Source organism: Anabrus simplex, chromosome 3 (assembly GCF_040414725.1).
Source record: "Anabrus simplex isolate iqAnaSimp1 chromosome 3, ASM4041472v1, whole genome shotgun sequence".
Lineage (NCBI taxonomy): Eukaryota > Metazoa > Arthropoda > Insecta > Orthoptera > Tettigoniidae > Anabrus > Anabrus simplex.
In genome coordinates this window covers 245,155,740-245,178,811 of record NC_090267.1, presented here as the reverse complement: position 1 = coordinate 245,178,811, position 23,072 = coordinate 245,155,740, and the positions used below count along the sequence as shown (strand labels likewise).

General features: G+C 42.6%; 1 protein-coding gene across 1 annotated transcript; it reads left to right on the top strand.

Moving 5' to 3' along the window:
- Window positions 1–11,329: 11,329 nt before the first annotated feature.
- Window positions 11,330–22,700, top strand: LOC136866761 (glucose dehydrogenase [FAD, quinone]-like). Its single transcript, XM_067143871.2, has 2 exons — window positions 11,330–12,826; window positions 22,350–22,700. The coding sequence occupies exons 1-2, from the start codon at window positions 11,330–11,332 to the stop codon at window positions 22,698–22,700; spliced, it is 1,848 nt and encodes a 615-aa protein (XP_066999972.2).
- The last annotated feature ends 372 nt before the right edge of the window (window positions 22,701–23,072 follow it).

The following is a 23,072-nucleotide window of genomic DNA, read 5'->3' as shown; positions in this document are numbered from 1 at the left end:
GAGGAGAAGTGGGAAACCACGGAAAACCACTTCCAGGATGGCTGAGGTGGGAATCGAACCCACCTCTACTCAGTTGACCTCCCGAGGCTGAGTGGATCCCGTTCCAGCCCTCATACCACTTTTCAAATTTCGTGGCAGAGCCGGGAATCGAACCCGGGCCTCCGGGGGTGGCAGCTAATCACGCTAACCACTACACCACAGAGGCGGACGAATTTTAACCATAATTGGTTAATTTCGCTGGCACGGGGGCTGGGTGTATGTGTCGTCTTCATCATCATTTCATCCTCATCACGACGCGCAGGTCGCCTATGGGTGTCAAATCAAAAGACCTGCATCTGGCGAGCCGAACTTGTCCTCGAACACTTCCGGCACTAAAAGCCATACCCCATTTAATTTTACTACGAAAAATGAAAACTATACATGATTGACGTCAGGAATGACATCTCGCCGTGAAACTGGGCCAAATCGACATCCGTGACACGGATCGTAAGACATCCCACCAAGTTGTGGGAAAAGTGGCTGAGGAAGAAGGAGAAACATTAATAAACAAAGAGAAAAAATGCCTAGTTTCAATATTTTACAGTAATGGAGGGAGTGGAAATGAGTATTATTTGAAGAAGTACAACTTGGCAGTCACCCCTTCTTAAAATTAATCAAAAGGGAAAACAAAGACGCGGTTCAATTCCTCAAAGAACGAACAAGAGAAAGAGAACTTTCACGAAGGCCGTGAAAATGAAAGACTATCCGGGCTTCGCAAAGCTAACACCGTCGGGATCAGAAAAGAACAAAGGTTGATTAAAGGAAGTCGGATAGGAAAGGAAATCCGTCACGTATCTGCTTTTCCTCTACCTGTTACCTACCTCGATATTAAATGTGTTAAATCATACATTTCATCACAGTGGAATAATGGGCATAGTAGAGAGAATAACGACAGTAACTGTCAAAATAAGGTGAAACAACTCTGTTTTGCTAGTTGCGCCGGGCTGAGTAGCTCAGACGGTTAAGGCGCTGGCCTTCTGACCCCAACTTGGCAGGTTCGATCCTGGCTCAGTCCGGTGGTATTTGAAGGTGCTCAAATACGTCAGCCTCGTGTCGGTAGATTTACTGGCACGTAAAAGAACTCCTGCGGGACTAAATTCCGGCACCTCGGCGTCTCCGAAAACCGTAAAAGAGTAGTTAGTGGGACGTAAAACAAATAACATTATTATTATTATTATTATTATTATTATTATTATTATTATTATTATTATTATTATTATTATTTGCTAGTTGCTTTACGTCGCACCGACACAGATAGGTCTTATGGCGACGATGGGACAGGAAAGGGCTAGGAGTGGGAAGGAAGCGGCCGTGGCCTTAATTAAGGTACAGCCCCAGCATTTGCCTGGTGTGAAAATGGGAAACCACGGAAAACCATTTTCAGGGCTGCCGACAGTGCGGTTCGAATCTACTATCTCCCGAATACTGGATACTGGCCGCACTTAAGCGACTGCAGCTATCGAGCTCGGTAAAAACAACTCTGTATGTTAACAGGTAGCTCATGTTTCATCCGTAGCGCGAATCGACCAGGGCAGTCCCCAGCTGGCACATGACGCATGTTTAAATATATTTTCTCGAGAAGTAGGCCTACTTATTCGATTTTCAAAATAATCACCGTTCTGAATTTGCAATGTTTGTAGGTTTAATTCTATGTGTAGCAAACAGCATAGTTCCATTTAAGAAAATAAAATTAGTACCATTATCCCAGAAAATATGACGCAATAAAAATGTACGTTTCTTTGTAATTTGTTTTACGTCGCACCAACACAGATAGGTCTCATGGCGACCATGGGATAGGAAAGGGCTGAGAGTGGGAAGGAAGCAGCCCCAGCATTAGCCTGGCCTGAAAATTGGAAACCACGGAAAAACATCTCTAGGGCTGCCGATAGTGGGGTTCGTACCCACTATCTCCCGGATGTAAGCTCACAGCTGCGCGCCCCCAACCGCGTGGCCAACTCGCCCGGTAAATGCACTCTAGGTCCATCATAAGCCGATCAGTATCAGTACTGAAAGTGAAAATATAATGTCGATACGTTGAATGGTTCACGAGTTATTTGAGGTGGACAACTTAGGTGCTTATTATATTTTTTACTATTTGCTTTACGATTCGCCCATACAGATAGGTCTTATGGCGACGATGCGGGTTGAAAAGAGCTAGGAGTTGGAAGGAAACGACCGTGGCCTTAATTAAGATAAGATTTGCTTGGTGTGAAAATTGGAAACCACGGAAAACCATCTTCAGGGCTGCCGATAGTGATGGTCTTACCTACGCCAATAAAGACATTCATCTACTATCTATATATCTTCCGAATGCAAGCTCACAGCTGCATGCCCCTAACCGCACGGCCAACACTCTGGGTACTTAGCTAAATAACCATGTATAACCCCGCAGGCCAAATGCAGCTTGTGGTTCAAGTTTGTTTACCGTGTTATGTAACTTAAAATGTAGGTTAAGGGCGGCAATTCCTCTACTTGACCAGTTTTTATGTAGCCGTTTGAGAACGCTGTTTTAAATAGTAAGAACTGTATCATAAAAAGAAGCTTAAAACAAATCCACTAATTTGTTGACAAACTTAAGTCTCATTTACCTAGATAATGAGAACTGAGCAAGGCGGTAAGTCCCAAAGAATTTGAAAAGTTTCCGTTGTCGATCGTCCGGAGTTTTCAGAGAAAAATGCGATGTTTGCAGTTTTTCGTGACCATTTATCATCCTCATCCATATAATCCACATACCTTTTTACCGAATATTATCATGATACCTAGTTTTCATGCCAACAGGCCAAATAATTATATCATGCTCAGTTTGATTTTTGCCTGTTTATATGATTTTACGGATTCATTGGAAAGTGGATATGTGCATTTTCATGGAACATAGAGGATCGAAGGAACAAAGACAGGGTAAAATTTATTTATAAAATAATACATTCGCAAGTTGAAAATCCTGCGTTCCATCCCCTCCTGAATTTCCACGTGCCACGCCCAAATTTAAGATTTCATTCAGCATTTTCAAGTAAAAATCCTAGAACATCTGCCCATCAAATTTCCCACGTTACAGATTATGCAGTATCTATAACAGTGCATCTCGGAAAAATAATATTCTTGATTTCAGTACAAACACGACAGTATTTTAAAAATATTTTACGGCTAGCATTAACAGATAAAAATTTAATTAAACATTGTCCGCTCTGTATATTAAACTAACGTATATTGGAAAAAAGATTTGTAAGCCTGAGTCCATAATAACGATAACAGGAGAGATAGGATTAGATTAAGTTAGGCTAGATAATGTTATGTAATAATTATTTGTAATTTCACTTTGTATCACAAAGAATGCTGCTATAATTGGGATGAAAAACTTGTAGCAAGCAATAAATTTCATTAAATTAAGTGCGAGTAGGATCTTGGCTTTATGTTGTTCAAGAAGGTCATCAGGAGAGGGGCGTCAGAAGAACACTGTAACGTAACACTGTGTCCAGGAGCAGGTACTATATATATGAGGATCCATTTTATGGGTGTTTAACACCGATTACTGGGGATTGTTTTTACACTCTTCGAGGAGATTCATGTAAACTATGGAAAATGTCATTTAGAACTGGAGTATTAACTCAATATGAATGTTATTTTCCACTACTATAAATCCAGAGACCGAATACCGGAATAATTTAGGTTTGGATAAAACCGCATGTTTAATTATAAGTGGAAAGACCTAGTGCCTCCGTTTTCGTTTGTTTTCGTGTGCCTTCACAACCATATCGGACGCCACGGTTGAATGTCGTGTGGATGCATTTTGGAGTGCAACGAAATCCAGACAACAACGTTTACTGTAGATTAGTGCTGATTAAGAAGATATATTCTATTATATCACTGCGTAAGTTGCAACGATCAGGAGAATGTAGGCACTTTAATGACGAAAAGTCTCTCGACATTTGCTTGTGGCGATGGCATTTTCGTGAACTCGTCTGTATGCGTGTTTCTCAAATGTACCTTCAATTTCGTCCCATGATTGCCCTAGAAATTAATTAGTTCAATAACATCATTGAAATGAAATGAAATGGCGTATGGCTTTTAGTGCCGGGAGTGTCCGAGGACATGTTCGGCTCGTCAGATGCAGGTCTTTTGATTTGACACACGTAGGTGACCTGCGCGTCGTGATGGGGATGAAATGATGATGAAGACGACACATACACCCAGCCCCCGTGCCAGCGAAATTAACCAATTAAGGTTAAAATTCCCGACCCTGCCGGGAATCGAACCCGGGACCCCTGTGACCAAAGGCCAGCACGCTAACCATTTAGCCATGGAGCCGGACAACATTAGCATTAATATTATTATATTCTCAGCAATTATACGTCATAAATACAACAGAGCACAGATTCGCCGGCGATATGCAGGAATTCAATTATTATTATTATTAATAAGTTATGTAATGTACAAACCTCCATAACATGAAATGTTTATTATGTTCACTGATATTAAGTACCGGTATACGGCATTTGTTTTCTATCCATTTCCACTTGCTCATCATACAACAGGTGTTAAGACTGCAGCCCGACTAAATTAACCAAAACCGGGCGAGTTGGCCGTGCGCGTAGAGGCGCGCGGCTGTGAGCTTGCATCCGGGAGATAGTAGGTTCGAATCCCACTATCGGCAGCCCTGAAGATGGTTTTCCGTGGTTTCCCATTTTCACACCAGGCAAATGCTGGGGCTGTACCTTAATTAAGGCCACGGCCGCTTCCTTCCAACTCCTAGGCCTTTCCTATCCCATCGTCGCCATAAGACCTATCTGTGTCGGTGCGACGTAAAGCCCGTAGCAAAAAAAAAAAATTAACCAAACAGCAAAGTGCACAGGTCAGTACTTACCTCAACGAAAGAACAAGCAACCGATCAGAAGAGCCACTTCATTACCATGTATACGACTAGGCCTATTAGAACTACTGACATCCCTTCTTAAGTATTCAGGTTTTATTTACAATTTTAACCTTGGACGCTTTTACCGGCAATCTGCAAGGTATTATTACTGTTGGTATTATTATTACTTGCTCACGCGTGTTACTTCACTTGTAATCAACCCCAACGTTAGAAAACTAACGGAAAAGGATAACTTTAGGTCCGGTTTATTCAATCTCAGTTACAAGAACACCAACGTACTGTTTGTTAACATAGCATTCAAAATTTTGTAGCATGTTAAGATTCTTGTGTTTATCCAAATATTTCCTGGGAACTGTTTTGATTAATTTAATTTCGTGTGGCTATTTCTAGCCGAGTGCAGCCCTTGTAAGGCAGACCCTCCGATGAGGGTGGGCGGCATCTGCCATGTGTAGGTAACTGCGTGTTATTGTGATGGAGGTTAGTGTTATGTGTGGCGTGTGAGTTGCAGGGATGTTGGGGACAGCACAAACAACAGCCCCCGGGCCAATGGAGTTAACCAATGAAGGTTAAAATCCCCGACCCGGCTGGGAATCGAACCCGGGACCCTCTGAACTGAAGGCCAGTACGCTGACCATTCAGCCAATGAGTCGGACGGAACTGTTTGCTAAAACGATGTTAACTCTCACAAGAGTTATGATCAGTGAGAATCTAGAGGGCAGTGGCAGAACCATGCAATTTTTGAGCGCGCTCCGGTGCGCTTTTGTTTGAATACAGCTGTAAACCAAGGCGCGTGAAGTCAACATTTATTCGAACTTTTTGTCTCGACCGTGAATATTCTGTTCCTCTATAGACCCATACGAAAAAAGAAATATACAGATATACTCCACATAGACTAAACGAGCTTACTACAATGATATAACTATATACACCTATATACGATCAAGCAACTGAAACAACTGTTTGAAAATCGTTTCTTTTGTTTCATAGCTCTTTCTGGAAGAGATCTATTATATTTCAAATATTCAAGATACAGAAGTTCTGCACCTAATGCACCTGCCATATTTTGAGCTAACAGAGAATTTAACTGCTTGAACCCGGCAATTAAGTTAACAGAGAGTTTAACAGATTGTTAGCCTTAAACAATGTTGATTAAATGCTAATTTGGTTAAGTTCCTGTTAAACTGATTTAACATGCAGTTAAATGTTAACTGAGGATGAATAAAACGGTCCTAATTAGCATAACTTTCTTTGAAGTAACAATGTGCTTTACGTCGCACCGACATAGATAGGTCTTACGGCGGCGATGGCATATGAAAGGTGTAGGTGTGGGAAGGAAACGACCGTGGGCGTAATGAAGGTAGAGCCCCAGAATTTGCCTGTTGTGAAAGTGGGAAACCGCGGAAAACCATTCTCAGGGCTGCTGCCAGAGTGGGGTTCGACCAATTATCTCCCGAATGCAAGCTCACAGCTAGGCGCCCCTAACTGCACATCCAGCTCGCTCGGTCACTGCATTTCTACCGAAGACTCTAATCGGAGGGCTGACATCATAGCCATCAGCCGAAAGGACAGTAAAGCAATGGTTTTGGATCCCACAATTCTCTTTGAAAAAATACAAATCACACTCGCGATGTGGACCTAGAAAGACGAACTACTTATATAACATGCCCGCCTTACCTTTCACTATAGTACAAATTACCTCTCGATCGATGGATTGTCAAAAGCATGCTATTCGGAGCAAGATGCACCCTTCTTAGTCAGGCATCACCCTTACTTCAAAATTTGAAAGTTCCATTCTGTGAAATAGAAAAAATAATAATACAGATTTTAAAGGACTTTCTACGGATCATACAATTCCATGTCCGACTCGTTGGCTGAACGGTCAGCGTACTGGCCTTCGGTTCAGATGGTCCTGGTTTCGATTCCCGACCGGGTCGGGGATTTTAACCTTATTTGGTTAATTCCAATGGATCGGGGGCTGGGTGTGTGTGGCGTATTCAGCATTAGGAATCATCCTAGGTAGGGCCCTCATCTTCACAGACATGCATTCCAATGGCACGGGGGCTGGATGTATTGTGTTTTCTTAATCATCATTTCAAATAGAAAGACCTGCACCTGGCGAGCCGAACCCGTCATGAGATATCCCGGCACTAAAAGCCAGACGACATTTCATACATTTCCATCTGTACCTCAGAAAATTGTCAGTAAAATTCTCGGTAAATTCTTACTTACTTACATAATCTGTTTACCCTCCAGGTTCGGTTTTTCCCTCCGACTCAGCGAGGGATCCCACCTCTACCGCCTCAACGGCAGTGTCCTGAAGCTTCAGACTCTGGGTCGGGGGATACAACTGGGGAGGATGACCAGTACCTTGCCCAGGCGGCCTCACCTGCTATGCTGAACAGGGGCCTTGTGGGGGGGGGGGATGGGAAGATTGGAAGGGATAGACAAGGAAGAAGTAAAGAAGCGGCCGTGGTCTTAAGTTAGGTACCATCACGGCATTTGCCTGGAGGAGAAGTGGGAAACCACGGAAAACCACTTTCAGGATGGCCGAAGTGGGAATCGAACCCACCTCTACTCAGTTAACCTCCCGAGGCTGAGTGGACCCCGTTCCAGCCCTCGTACCATTTTTCAAATTTCGTGGCAGAGCCGGGAATCGAACCCGGGCCTCCGGGGGGGTGGAAGCTAATCACACTAACCACTACACCACAGAGGCGCACTAAGTAAATTTTATTGAATCTGTAACCTGACTGTATTCCGGACCCGAATGGTCACCCTCATTGGAGGACGGACGATTTCTTTCTTGTTTAGATTGATGTTTTCAAGGCTCGTAATTGTAGACATGTTAATAAGATTTCGGGCTTTTTCATTGTCTGAAAACAAGATGAAATTCTTTACGTTTCACAGAGAACTTTGCTCCTCGTATTCAGAAGAAAATCTCGATTGTTCTCGAGGAAGACTTATTCTAATAACGAGGGGTTGAATTTAAGAATGCTTTACCGATGGTCTAGTCCGACTCGTTGGCTGAATGGTCAGCTTACTGCCCTCCGGTTCAGAGGGTCTCGGGTTCGATTCCCGACGGGGTCGGGGATTTTAACCTTATTTGGTTAATTCCAATGGATCGGGGGCTGGGTGAGTGTGGCGTATTCAGCATTAGGAATCGTCCTAGGTAGGGCCTTCATCTCCACAGACATGCAGGCCGTCGACGGGACAAAGACTCGCACCTGGCCTTTCCGGAGGCCATACGCCGTTAAATTACCGATGGTCTATAGTAAGGTGTGCTTCCATGTGTCACTAGATGGCTCTTTGCACGCTGGCCTTCCACAAGGCCAGTCTAGGAAGGTCTGGATACGCTACTACAATCCTTCGCGGTGGTGGCCATATTGAGTGTTAAGCATCGTTGTGATGTGGGCGAGTCCTATGTGATTATGTGAAATATATTAGCATTCTTAAGAAAAATTAGGTACTCGGCTACACCAAATTGTGAGAATAAAATCAACTGGCAGGATTAGAGTGTTTCGCCTTCTAGCAATAAGCGATGGTGAGCTCAGTGAATACGGTACAAAACTGCAAACCAAAAAAAAAAAAAAAAAAAAAAAAAAACCAAACCCCGTGGCACTACAGCCCTTGAAGGGCCTTGGCCTACCAAGCGACCGCTGCTCAGCCCGAAGGCCTGCAGATTACGAGGTGTCGTGTGGTCAGCACGACGATTCCTCTCGGCCGTTATTCTTAGCTTTCTAGACCGGGGCCGCCATCTCACCGTCAGATAGCTCCTCAATTCTAATCACGTAGGCTGAGTGGACCTCGAACCAGCCCTCAGGTCCAGGTAAAAATCCCTGACCTGGCCGGGAATCGAACCCGGGGCCTCCGGGTAAGAGGCAGGTACGCTACCCCTACACCATGGGGCCGGCGTACAAAACTGCAGGCGTGGTAAACGGCAACCCACTTATAATTCCGTCTTCTTCGACGTTAGTATGTTATTGCAATGAAATTATTCCGGAAGAATCATAAGTTTACAATGAACGATTTTTTTAATTTGTGAGTTCCATTATGCATGTTCTTCTGATAACCTTTTTTTGAACCGCAGTTTGAATAGCACAGAGGAGATGGGCACAAGCACTCTATTGGAATTCCATGCCAAAAACGTTCCTAATCCACCCAAGTCTTTAAAATGTTCTAAGAAAGCTTCCAAATTAATATTAAAGAAAAGAAGGAGCAGAGGTAATTGGAACTGTATAATTATATTTTTTTCTTTCTCGAGTTAACTATGCAAGGTATGTCGTTTAGGAGAAATTAATATAAGGAGCATGGCACAAGTAGGCCGAGTGAAAAGAAGCCAGGTCTCAGCTAAGGGCCCCGTAGTCACCAACCCACGCTTCCAAGTTAAGAGAATCTGGGGCCCCTTTCAGTCACATCTTAGGACAGGCAGGGGATAGCATGGGTGTTATTCTACCACCCCGACCTATAGTTGGAGTCGTTTGGATGAAGGAGTTGAAGAACGGAGAGACTTGCCATGAAGTCGGTTAGATACAGAGCCTTGCCACACGGAGTACTACTGAGATGGTCTGTGAGATGGAGAAGCAACAGTCACATGGATACTTAGTCGTCAATCACCATATGGATTAAATGTTCGGAGTGTGTTTCGTATATCTGATCGGTCGAGTATTTGTTTCAGTGCGGTGACCGATGAATACTGAGTTGTCGCAATTCAGACTAACAGTTATCAGTGAATTACTTGTAAAGTTGATTGTGAAGTGTCAATCAAATTTCAAGCCATGCTATATCTCGTCAGTGAAACAAAAAGGATACATCAGCAAATTAGGCTTGAGATACCTTCAGGATACCAATTCAAAGGAATACGTCGTAATAACACTCAAAGTGTTGAAGCTATTGTTCGTGAACTAGTAAGGGATAAATTTCTTGTACAACTTTTAAATGTCCGGTCAATAGGATTTCAAATTTAATGACTAGTTTATTTCAGTTGTAATGCCATAGTTTTATATTATAATGTAAATTATCGCAGCAAATCTTGCTATTTAAAGTCAAAATTTAAGAAATATATTTTGTTCAGTATCAAATTAATTTATCGTTTTATTTCAATGGTAGAATTAGATAACCTCAAATTTGATAGGGAAACCGAACGCCAATCTCCTTTTCCCAGAACCTATATGCTATATTGTCAAAACTAAGCTTATTACCCTATACCCTAGAGATATTCAAGACTCTAATTCTATTATTGCTGCATTGAGGTGTAGCTGGCGGCCATCGAATATTGTATGTCTAAGTAATCAGGTAAGAACTTAAGTGTGAGTACATAGTCCGACGATTGAATATTGGGTTTCATGAATATGTTAATAATGTTTCAGTTTAATTTAATTCAATTTCATGTATTTACAAATGAAGTGAGGGTAAGTCGCAGAACCCCACTGTTGGGAGCTCTGAATATGGTTTTCCGTGGTTTCCCATTTTCACAGCAGGCAAATAATGGAGCTGTACCTTAATTAATGCCATGGCCGCTTCCTTCCCACTCCTAGGCCTTTCCTATCCAATCGTCGTCCTACCTGTGTCTGTGCGACGTAATGCAAATAGTACGACTACACCATCTAGGCTCCAATTAAGAAGTTTCTTGTGCGCTACGAAGTAACAGCAAGGTCATCAGACGAATTAGGTACGAATATGGTAGGCAATATAAATATTTTAAAAATCTCTCGCTCAATAATAATAATAATGAATATCGAATTTACTGAGAAGGAGGGACGAATTAGGTGAGGGAGAATTCCAACATAAGAAATGATCAAGAAGTTTCCCGAACATCCGAGTACAAGGCTTAGGAAGCTGGAAGTTAGGTGCACCTGACTGTAAGGGTGCAGAAGTACTTTGATATATTTTGGTTTTGATAGTGGGTAGAGGAACTAGCTATTACATCGCTAATACCTCAATCACGTTCATATTGTCAAAGTCAAACATCAGACCGAATCAGCTTGATTAAAGTAATAGATATGTTTTATCCTATAGGCTATTGGAGGAAACGGTGCACTCTGAACATTGTATCTTACCGGTAGCCACATTTTAATAACATAATAATAATAATAATAATAATAATAATAATAATAATAATAATAATAATAATAATAATAATAATAATAATAATAATAATAATAATAATAATAATAATAATAATAATAATAATAACATATATAATATTGCACTTTTAATGTGAGATTGAGCAAACTTCGATGGAAATAAACTATTAAATTGAGGACTGCCATGAAAATTCAGAAATTCTTTGAGGCACAAAACTTCCCAACTTACTTTTACCCTTTTGCTTTCAGGATGAAAATGATTAACCACCTACGTGCGTAGCCTGCACTGTTCCACTACTCCGTTTCCAAGACTACCATGTAAAGGCACCGATTTGAAAGGATGCTGAATACACAAATTATTTTCTCAAGGCTAATTTTCTTCTTCTTGTTTTTCGGCATCGGAGAAACAAACAGAAGCACATCAGAAACTATAATTAAAAATGGAAGACGAAATGGCGGCTATTTTCAAAACACTTACGGATTCCCTAAAGTATACGACTTCATCATCATCGGTGCTGGAACGGCAGGATGTGTTATGGCGAATAGACTGTCCGAGGTTGGTGACTGGACGGTGCTATTGTTGGAAGCTGGGGGTAATGAAAACTTCCTGTCCGATATCCCCCTCTTCGCGAGCTATTTGGCAGGGACCGACTTCAATTGGAAACACAGGACACATCCAAGTAAGGAGTATTGCCTAGCTATGAGCGGGCATGAGTGTATATGGCATCAAGGGAAAGCTGTAGGAGGGAGCACGGTCATTAACTATATGATCTATTCTCGTGGAAGTCGTCAAGATTACGATGAGTGGGAATCGCTTGGAAATCCTGGATGGGGATTTAACGATGTGCTTCCATACTTCCTGAAATCTGAAAAGATAAATATACCAGATTTTATGAACTCTACGTACCATTCCTCTCGTGGGCCTCTAAGTGTCCAATATGCTCCTTGGCATTCTCATCTTGCACCCTTGTTCCTTCAAGCAGCCAAGGAAGTAGGTTATCCCTCAGAAGACCTTCCTGAAGACCAGGAAAACGGTTTTTTTCTTGCAAAAGCCACTTTATTTCACGGAACTCGCTTTAGCGCGGCGAAAGCTTTCCTGGCACCAGTTCAACATAGACCAAATTTACACATCATCAAACACGCTTTAGTTTCTAAAATTTTAATTGATAGTGTCAGCAAGGAAGCGATTGGTGTAGAATTTGTAAAGAATAAGAGAAAATACACAGTCGTCTCTCAGAAAGAAGTGATTCTCTCCGCTGGAGCGATAAATTCAGCACATCTTCTTATGGTATCAGGGGTAGGCCCAAGAGAACATTTGGAGGAGCATGGTATACCGGTCGCGCAAGACCTGAAAGTGGGGTATAATCTTCAAGATCATGTGGGATTGGGAGGACTCACATTTTTCTTGAACGAATCTGTATCATTGGTCGACAGACGAATGATATTTAATTTATCCATTGCAATGGACTATATCTTACATGGTAGTGGACCACTGACACTGCCAGGTGGTGCTGAAGTGATTGGGATGCTGAAGACACGACTACAGGAAGACAGCAGTGCTCCAGACATAGAAATCGTACTTGGACCGGGAGCTCTAACAAGCGATGTTGGGGGAAGTTTACGGAGGATGATTGGAATAAGGCCTGACTATTATCAACAGTTTTATGGTTCTTCCAAGAACCGTGATGCATGGTCTGCAGTTCCAATACTGTTAAAACCACGATCCAGAGGACGTGTCATGCTTCGCAGTGCCCAATTCAGAGATCCTCCAGTACTTCATGCCAACTACTTCCGGCACCCAGAGGACCTAGATCGTCTCGTAGAAGGTATCAGAGCGGTGAGTATCGATCTGTTGTATTTAAAATGTTTGGATTATTGTAATAATACTTGTACACCTGTAATATAAGAAATAAGTAATTAAATAAATGAGCCATAGAATGCCAGTTCGAGCCTCAACAATTTGCAGGCAGTATTGTTTCGCTCGCTGCTGGCTCTGCACACATCATTGTCACTACGCCGGCATTGTTGCCTCTCGTGGTGCCCCTACACTCTCAGCCTTTACTGTCAATTAACATTCATGAGACGTACATCTTCCATCTTCAAGTGGCTCTGAGATGAAACAGTGGGCATATTTTTTAATATTTACGGCTATACAGGGTGGTCGGAAATAACGTGAACTAAGTATATGTGTCTTAGAGGGTTGGTCATGCTGATAAATAATTGACAGAAATAGTTTGATATCTCCCACCGTTGTCATTTTATCACCTGCTGAGGTTAGCCGATCAGATCGCTTCGCGGCCCAATTCATATAGACATTGCGCGGCAGTGTTGATAAATCTGTACGTGACTTAAGACCGGCTTCAGAGCCATGTCTAGGAATCAGCATCAAATACACAGTGGGTTTCAGCCCAGTTTCACCGTAGCGTGGCGCGACCCTGTCAGCTCGGAGGTCTGTATTCAAACCCCTCCCCTGGCGAAGATTTATTCTTTGACCAGTACTCGTATACCGGTCTTAAGATACGCACAGATTTAGCAACACCACCTCTCATTTGAATTCACCCGCGAAGTGATCTGCTTGGCTAACTTCAGCAGCTGATAAAATAATAACGGCGCGAGATATCGATTTATTTCTCTCAAATTATTTATCAGTATGACCAACCTTCTACCGCTTATATACCCGGTTCACGTTGTTTCCGACCACGTTATATGGTGTAGAAAAGGACTATTTTACTGTGTCTTAATTGAAGATCAACGTCATCATCATATTCTTCTTCTTGTCCTTCCGTAAGAACTACTAACTCAATCTGTCTTTGACTTGACGCACCATGTGCTTCCAAACATGTTCGTCTTCAGTCCACTATAAACTTGACCTTTTCATGCCCCATTGTTCTTCCGCCCCGAGGTCTTATCCTCCCCATGTACGTGGGGTTGATAGAATACATTATTATCCTCTGCCTGTCATAAGAGATTATTAAAATGCAAATTTCCATGGGGCTTGGGAGCATAGGATGGTGACCACAGGACGCCTAGGTGAGCCTGGCATTTCTCGCAATTACTTCTACCTGCCTTCTACTTTCATCTTTCCTATCCAACCTATTTTGGCCCACTCTTATTCTCTTCTTATCACGACGGTATTAGGTTGGCGAGGTCTCGAGGGTAATTTTTATGCCCTTCATTGCCCTTCCCTCCTTTCGCCGATACCTTCATTCTTTGAAGGATCAGACCTCTTCCTTTCTTCCTCTTATTAGTGATAAGAAAGGATGATTACCCAATTGAACCTCCTCGTAAAAGAATAACCAACACAACCTACATCTTGAATATATCTTGAACAAGTGATGTTCTACAACATTAAACAACATTCATATTTAAGAAATAATAGTTTGTGATAATTTACCCGGTACATGTTCAGCTACTGTATGTTGCTTTATTCTTCTAGTTCAATTAAGTCTTGATAGATGGCACTATGCTACACAATTGATGTCAATGTTTCCTTTAGGAAAATGAAAAAAATCATCAATATGTCCTACTAGCAAATGTACCCGCGCTTCGCTACGGTATTCTGAATTGTATACGGATTTTTACGCAGTGAGTAAGATTATATAAAATTGTATGTTTCTTGGCGTTATCCGAGACGCACGACGGGGAGGTCCCCATATGTTGTGTCCGATGTAAGGTGCATTTTGGGGACGTCTGCTGATATTGGCAGGCCATGTTTTGTATTGCTATTCACAATCGAGTTCGGGAGGTTCTACTATAGCGACAGGCTCTCTTGCCTTGTAATTCACAGAGGAGATGGGGTGTTTTCATTATAAAGACAGGTCCTTTCCCTAATGACAGTCACAATCGAGTTAGGCGATTTTATTATAATCGAGAAATGCAGCTCTATCTAACATATAAGGGATCCAGATACGACAAAAAGACATAGGACCAAACTTGTAGATCTCTAAAAATTGAGCACCGTTCGCGCTATCTGTTTTGTGATTCGACTTATCATTTAACCCCCAGTTAACCCGAAACGAAGATCTGCGTCGTCATTAAAATTGCCTCCATATTTCGATATTTTTCGGGGCTAAATTATTACACATTTGAACAAATTAGAATTTTTTCCTCAAAGAGAAGAGTGTCCAGGTTTTGCGATTAGCACTCGCATACATTTGGAGAAATTAAGCAAGAAAATAATACAGTTAAGAAAATCGACATTAATTAAAAATAGGATAATAATTGAGGACAGACGGATAGGACAAATTGGAATAATGTATTGTGATGATACGAAGTTTACAAGAATTATGATGAAAATGGAATTATGTTACCACCCCGCTGTCAAGAAGTCAGAGACCTTGTCATGGTGACCAGTAGGTTCGTTGTTGGTCTGCAAGTGTGTCCGTCATCCAACGCAGAGCACGAAACCCACAGGAAATAATAATTTTCTCCGTCATTTGAAGAGAAAGCGAAATTATGTACATAACGAAAGTTGTTTGAAATGAAGGGATGTTTCACATATAGTCTACGTATTTTATATAACACCAATAATACTCGTATACGAGAAAATTGAAAAGAACAGTTCTGATTTTCCTATAAACCCCCAATCTATTCAGTGATTTTTTAATCATGCATATCTAAACCTGATCCTGGATGAGTATCCTCTAAACAAGAAGCTTGGTCGAGATCCCTCCAGCTATTTCGCCGTGATGCTGGAACAGGCGGACAGATAAACAGACAAACAAAGAGACACCAAAGCTAAAAACCACGAGTACGGTCTTGAGTTGAGCTAAAACATATAAATATCTAAATAATTGGCAAAATGAACGCAATTAGAGATCAATGTCATTCATCAACGGTTGCTAGGTAATACCGTGTCACACATTTTGCATCGCTAATTTCAGATGACCAGCAGCCATAAGTCATAGCCTGCACGGTTGTTAGGTAACATCGCGTCTCACATTTTGCATCGCTAGTTTCAGATGACGGCCAGCCGTAAGTCATAGCCTGCACGGTTGCTAGGTAACATCGCGTCTCACATTTTGCACCGCTAGTTTCAGATGACGGCCAGCCATAAGTCATAGCCTGCACGGTTGCTAGGTAACATCGCGTCTCACATTTTGCACCGCTAGTTTCAGATGACGGCCAGCCATAAGTCATACGAGTATTTATGTCAAAACAGAACCAAGAAGTTCATCAAAACTTAGACGACTTTTCCAAAACTGTAAATTCGGTGAAACATTAGAAATAAGTGTATATAGAGGTGTAATTTATAGTGGGCACTGGGTCTGAACGCGATAACAGCAAACGAAGGTTAAACTGTCTTTTCCGTCGCTCACCCAGCTTACACACTGGCATTGTCAACTCCTTGGTAGAGGCTGCCTAGCTGAAGTGGTAATCTCCTTCACCAATGATATCACCTTCACCCACATCACACCTCCTGGCCCCTCTAAGTGGCCCGCCCATCTCGTTAGGGTAAGCAATGAACACTTCTAGTATATTTCGAGGCGATAAAGGCGTCCTTGGTTCACCCAGGATGAAACTGGTTCGATTCCTCGTCAGGAGGTCAAAACAATTAAGAAACAAGATTTCCACTTCCCAAGCGTCATAAGATCGCGGTGTTCACTCATCCTACACCAATTATGCAAAGCCTTCTCTGTAAAGGCCAAGAAGGACCTTGGAGAAGGGGAGGTTAAGGATTCCACGTTTTGTAACCTCAGCATTTAGTGAGATATTGTGGTTAGTTCTATACCCAGACAAATTTTCTCCCATGAATTAAGCTGGTACTCATTTCTGGCGTAGGATGAGTGGACCTTAGGGCCAGGGGCCACTTCTTATTATTCCTCAAATTTTCCCTATTAATTAGGGGTCAATTTTCCTAACTTTAATCTTCCTTTCTTCCCCTCGAGTGCGTCCTCCTCGCCACACAATCGCTCCATCTCTTTTTCCGTCTTCCACTTACTCGTCTTCCCACCACCTGCAGGCTGCTTACCTTCCTTCCCACACATTCCTCATCTTGTCTCATAATGTGTTCATAATACACTGAGTGGCCAAAGGCATGGGAAGACACTGAATGTGATGTTAACAACGAGTTGCTCCTCCGCGAGCCCTCAAAACGCCAGCAATACGGCGAGGTATTGACTCTACAAGGTGTTGGAATCGTTCAGGAGGGATCTGGACCCAAGCATCTTTCATTGCTACCCACAATATTGGTCTTATCTAGTTGTTAGTGCGGGGTTCTTGGAGCATACACTAGCATCGACAGCATTATATAAATGTTCGTTTGAATGGAGATAGGGGGATTTGGAGGGCGAATCCATGGTCGTAACTTCATTGGAGTGCTCCTCTAACCATCTGCGTGCCACCACAGAGCGGTGACATAGCGGATTGTCCTGTTGAAACATGGCATCGCCATCAAGGTACTATAGGGCCAGAAAGGGATGCAGATGGTCTGAAAGAATGTTCACATAACGTGCATATGTCAGCACTCCATGCAACCGAACAATGGGGCCTATTTGCGAATATGAGAACGCCGCTCAGACTAGAACTGAGCCAACTCCCGACTGGACACAACCTTGTTGACCCGCAGGATCCACAGCTTCATGGGGCATACTCCACCCTCTCATGCGCCCATCAGCTCAATACAATTGGAACCGGGATTGATCGGAACATATCACACACCACCACTGTTCCACGGTCCATTGCCTAACATTGCGGGTCCATGCACGTTGTTGCGCTCTTTGTCGAGGTGTCAGCAAAGGGACACTAGTTGGTCGTCGACTGGTGAAGCCTGTGCGGTGCAGCTGCCTCCTTACTGTCCTGGTAGAAATGGGTTCCTGACTCCCAACATTCAACTTGGCGGTGATCCGACTCACAGTAGCCCGTCGAGTGCCCAGTATGGTTCTGCGGAGGTGACGTGATGTCCGTTCGTTAAACACCTGTGATCTTCCCGTACGGCGATATACTGCGATATTGAAGATCCACCCTCGACACTGTTGACCTCGGAAACCCGAATTCGCGTGTAATTTCCGCATTGCTATGAACCATGCGCCGTGTGCCGATGATCATCCCACGTTCAAAGTCGGTTAACTCGCGACGTGTTGCCATCTTCACGACACTGGTGTCTGTGATAAACTGTTCAGCTACGCCGCAGCTAGCCGCAACGCTCGGAGGTCATACAGGTACATTTTCTAATGGGACACCCCTTCCCGCAACTTTTAGCCACTCAGTGTATATAAGTCCGTACTCCTTGATTCTTCCACAACACCGCATAACTCTTGTATCCTATCTATTCGTGTCTTTCCCATCATCCACCACATCTAGATTTTTCTCGTGGACTTTCTTCCCTGGCCATGATTGACTGCCGTATATCATGGCTGGTCTGACAACTGACTTGAATGCAACTCCCTCCGTGCTTTTCCTGATCCTTCGGTCATCTAGCACATCTGTCATCATCTTTCAATTTCTGCATCCAGCCTGAATTCTGTGGCTGATTTCTCTGTTCGATCCTCCATTGTCCACGATTAACGAACCAAGATATTTAAACTCTCTAGTTGTGATAATATGGCCCTTAATATCCTTACATTTCTATCTCTATCTTCTCATCCAAACCACATGTATTCAGTCTTCCCTCTACTAATCGTAAGTCCTCCTTCTTCTAGGGACCTTTCTCCATTGTTCCAGACTTTTCTTCACTTTCTTCTTGTTCTCATCTACCAGTAAGGTATCATCAGCATAGAGCATTAACCAGGGGTTGGGTCTCTTATACATTCTGTTAGCATAGGTTGAATAGGTATGGACTTAGGGCTGAACCTTGGTGCAGGCCTACTGTCATGGAAAAGCTTTATGTAGCCCTGCGCGTGTTCTTATTTTGGACTGGGCCACTCAACATGTGGAAACCACGTTTCATAAACCCAATGACTTTCGGGTGAATCCAGCACGCGTTTACCTCCTCGGATAGGCAGCTAATTACACCAAGTATGAGTACCAGGTAAATTCCTGAGGTCAAGGATATCCGGGATGTAACTAACCACTCTATCGCACTAAGAATCGAGGTTATGTAAAGTCCTTCCACCCGTCCAAGGGCCATCATGGCCTGCACTAAGATGACTTTGCTTGCTTTTTTGCTACAAATTTCTTGGCTGTTCGGATAAGTCATGTTTAATGGGAGTCCGGGAATCCCGCCACAAATGATTTGTCACAGTTAGAATTCGGCACAGAATTGCAATTCTTAACAATTATGTTCCGTCATACAAATGCAATTTGTAACAGTTACGATCCTTACCGGAATTTATCAAGACTTCATCATACGCCATTGAGTATCAGCTTGATTATCTTTCGTAATGCATTTTGAACTTTTCCCTTTGCACAATAACGTATCTTGTTTCTATAGTTGCCAAGTCTGAAATATGTTTACCACTTCTTCCACTGTAAGTTCGCAGTATTTTCACAATCGAGAGTGATGAAACAGTAGAACCCCGTTTAACCGAAATAAAGAGGGTGGAGCCATTTCGGTTGAGGCGTTACTTTGGATGACATATCGTAAATATTTTCGGAAGTTAAATGTCGAAATAAAAGTGCATAAACTCTATTAAGCAAAGGTGCATACTGTAGGCCTATATCAACATTAAAATCTTTACATAATGCCACTCATTGTATAAAATCATGATTTTCTTCTGAATTTTCTCTGTGCAGCGCTGTCGTGCAGCTACAGTATGTCGCTCCACCGTTTAATCAACAGTGCATCAGTTGGTATGGGATTCGTTGCTTTGTTCAACAAAGAGCAAAGCGATCTGAAATGATGAAACAATTTCTTTTGCATTGGAAACGACCTTGGGTGAAGGAAAGATATGAATGGAGAAGGGTCGCTGGACTTCCCTGGTTTTGTAACAGAGAAGCTGCAGTATAGTCCGAGCAGTAAACAAGATGAAACTCTCGCAACTGAAGCAACGTTAACCACAGTCTACATAATCTTAATGACGAATAATAATAATAATAATAATAATAATGATAATAATAATAATAATAATAATAATAATAATAATAATAATAATAATAATAATAATAATAATAATAATAATAATAATAATTCCTGCTTGTTCAAGGAAAAATGTATCATGGAACGAACTGGATGGTATGAAACTATTTGTTCTGTTTTATGCTACACGTGCATTCTGGTATAAGTCATGATATAAAAATAGGGTTTGCCTAGTAGCTCTCAACACATATAACAAGAGAATTACTAATGTCGACGGTTAAGAACGAGAGGGTAAAAAATAAATAAATAAATAAATAAATAAATAAATAAAGTACAATTTTGCCAAAGCATTTCCATTAAGCCGGGTTTCAGTCAAACGAAGTTCGGTTAAGTGGGGTCCTACTGTATACAGCAAGTGAAGGACGCCGTAAACAAAAATGGAAGGAAAAATTAAACGCCTTCAGGGTGGGCACTCATTGAATAAGAAGAAAATATGCTGAGACCGACGCACGTATTTCTCGCATCGTCGAAAATTACGAGCAATATTTGGGGGAGGGGGAAGCCTCCGTAGCTCAGGCGGGAGCACGCCAGCCTCTCATCGCTGGATTCTGTGGTTCAAATCCCGGTCACCCCATGTAAGATTTGTGCTGGACAAAGCGGAGGTGGGGCAGGTTTTTCTCCGGGTACTCCGGGTTTCCCTGTCATTTTTCAATCCTCTCCAATATCATTTCATTTCATTAATCATTCATTTATCATTTCCCCAGAGGAGTGCGACAGGACTCGGCAGCCGGCAAAATTCCCATCATCGCCGCTAGATGCGGGCTTCATTCATTCCATTCCTGACCCGGTCAAATGACTGGAAACAGGCTGTGGATTTTCATTTCATTGGGGGTGGGGACGGAGGAAAGGGGCATGATTAGCTCGGTGGTGTAGCTGCTGAATTCCCACCCAGAAGACAGAGGTTCGAATCCCGGATTTTCTTCTCACAACCATCAGCCTTAAGTTTCAGCCAAAATCGAAATGAGCTCTTTGACTTCAGCGACTCTAGCAGTAGTTGAGGTAAGCTGAAGAAAATTTTGTCAGGCTCCTCGGCCGAATGGCCGGCGTACTAGTCTTCGGCACAGAGGTCCCCGGCTTTGATTCCCGAACGGGCCCTAATTCTGGGAGTGGGTGTTTATGTTTCTATCAATGCACTTCTCATCATGCACATATAACACACCCCACTATAAACCACCACATAAACACGACATTCTGCCGTAAAACAGGGCCAAGACCATATGAAGTACCGACCTCAGTATATTGGGATGAAGGCCAGGAAGAAGGTGGGGAGTGAGGAAACATTTTGAACTAACTCTGGGCATTGGATCGCAATATAGAAGAAAACCTACAATAAAACAAAATAATTTAACTACCCGTGTAACTAAATTATTTTACAAATTCTATATTACCAATTCTAATTGTGACCAATAAATCACCTATAGCAAATACGGGATGTAACAGTAAGATACCGACAAACTTTTGGGACATATAGCTCACACATAAAACCAAACCAAACCCCATGGCACTACAGCCCTTGAAGGGCCTTGGCCTACCAAGCGACCGCTGCTCAGCCCGAAGACCTGCAGATTACGAGGTGTCGTGTTGTCAAGACGACGAATCCTCTCGGCCGTTATTCTTGGCTTTCTAGACCTGGGCCGCTATCTCACCGTCAGATAGTTCCTCAATTCTAATCACGTAGGCTGAGTTGACCTCGAACCATCCCTCAGGTCCAGGTAAAAATCCCTGACCTGGCCGGGAATCGAACCCAGGGCCTCCGGGTAAGAGGCAGGCACGCTACCCCTACACCACGGGGCCGGCCAGAGCTCACACATAGAAGAAGAAAATATGGTATACGGACTCGGGTCCGGAAACGCTTTGTTTCGCTGATGATGATGATGATGATGCTTGTTGTTTTAAGGGCCTAACATCGAAGGTCATCGGCCCCACGCTTTGTTTCCATGTCAGGACTCATTTTATACAACTCTATATAGTACATTACTCATGGAAACACACAGGAACACAACGTGATAACATATCAAATGAAACTCTTTCTTACATGAAATGTTCAAAATACCCTTTTTGGTTACATCTGGTTAATTTGTAATTCTTAGGTTCACCGCCAGTGTTTTGGGTTTCATAGAGTTGTCCAAGTCCATAAAACATATTTTCTTATATGTGTGAAAAAAGTGTCCTTAAAGCCTATCTTATTATTACACTCTGTATACACATCTGGCGAATATGATTCTGTTACAAATTAAGGGCGACCAAATTCTGATTATGATTAGAAAATTATGACGAATTCCCCTAAGTGTGTTTCAGGTGAGTTTTCCTTTATAGATCTATAATATTCTGTGTTGTTTTCCAGGCAGTGAACCTCAGCAAGACGGACGCCCTCCAGCGCTACGAAAGTACCTTGCACTCAGTGCCCTATCCTGGCTGTGAACAGACAACACAAGATTCTGATGAGTACTGGGGATGTGCAGCTAGACACCTAACTCTTACTCTACATCACCATGTGGGGACCTGCAAGATGGGACCTAGCACTGATCCAGAGGCCGTGGTCGATCCTCAACTTCGAATTCATGGAGTGGGTCGCCTGCGAGTCGTGGATGCTTCCATTATGCCAACCATTCCCAGTGGACACACCATGGCACCTGTGTATATGATTGCCGAGAAGGCAGCAGATATGGTTAAACACCATTGGGGAAAGACTTGAGGCTGACATACAAATTACTTCTGTAATAATACAAAATGTTCGAGCACATACACTGTTGGAATAAAACTGCAACCCCTTCAACATTCTCTTGATGTGAAATGTCAACGAAATTGGGGCCTGTGTCTCCGATGAGGCGCTTTTCATGTAACCCAACAAATGGCTGTAGCTCAAAATGTGTTACTATCATTTTAAATTGCAAGGATGAATGCACAATATATGGCCATGATAGCTGACGTAATGCACAAGGCGTCATCACAAAATGGCCACCTATTTAACCCGATGGTCGAAAATCAGTTACCGCTTGGTGTAGTTTGGCGTGAGATGTCCCATGGAGACGAGTGTGGTGTCTTGACGAGATCTATCGAAAAACAC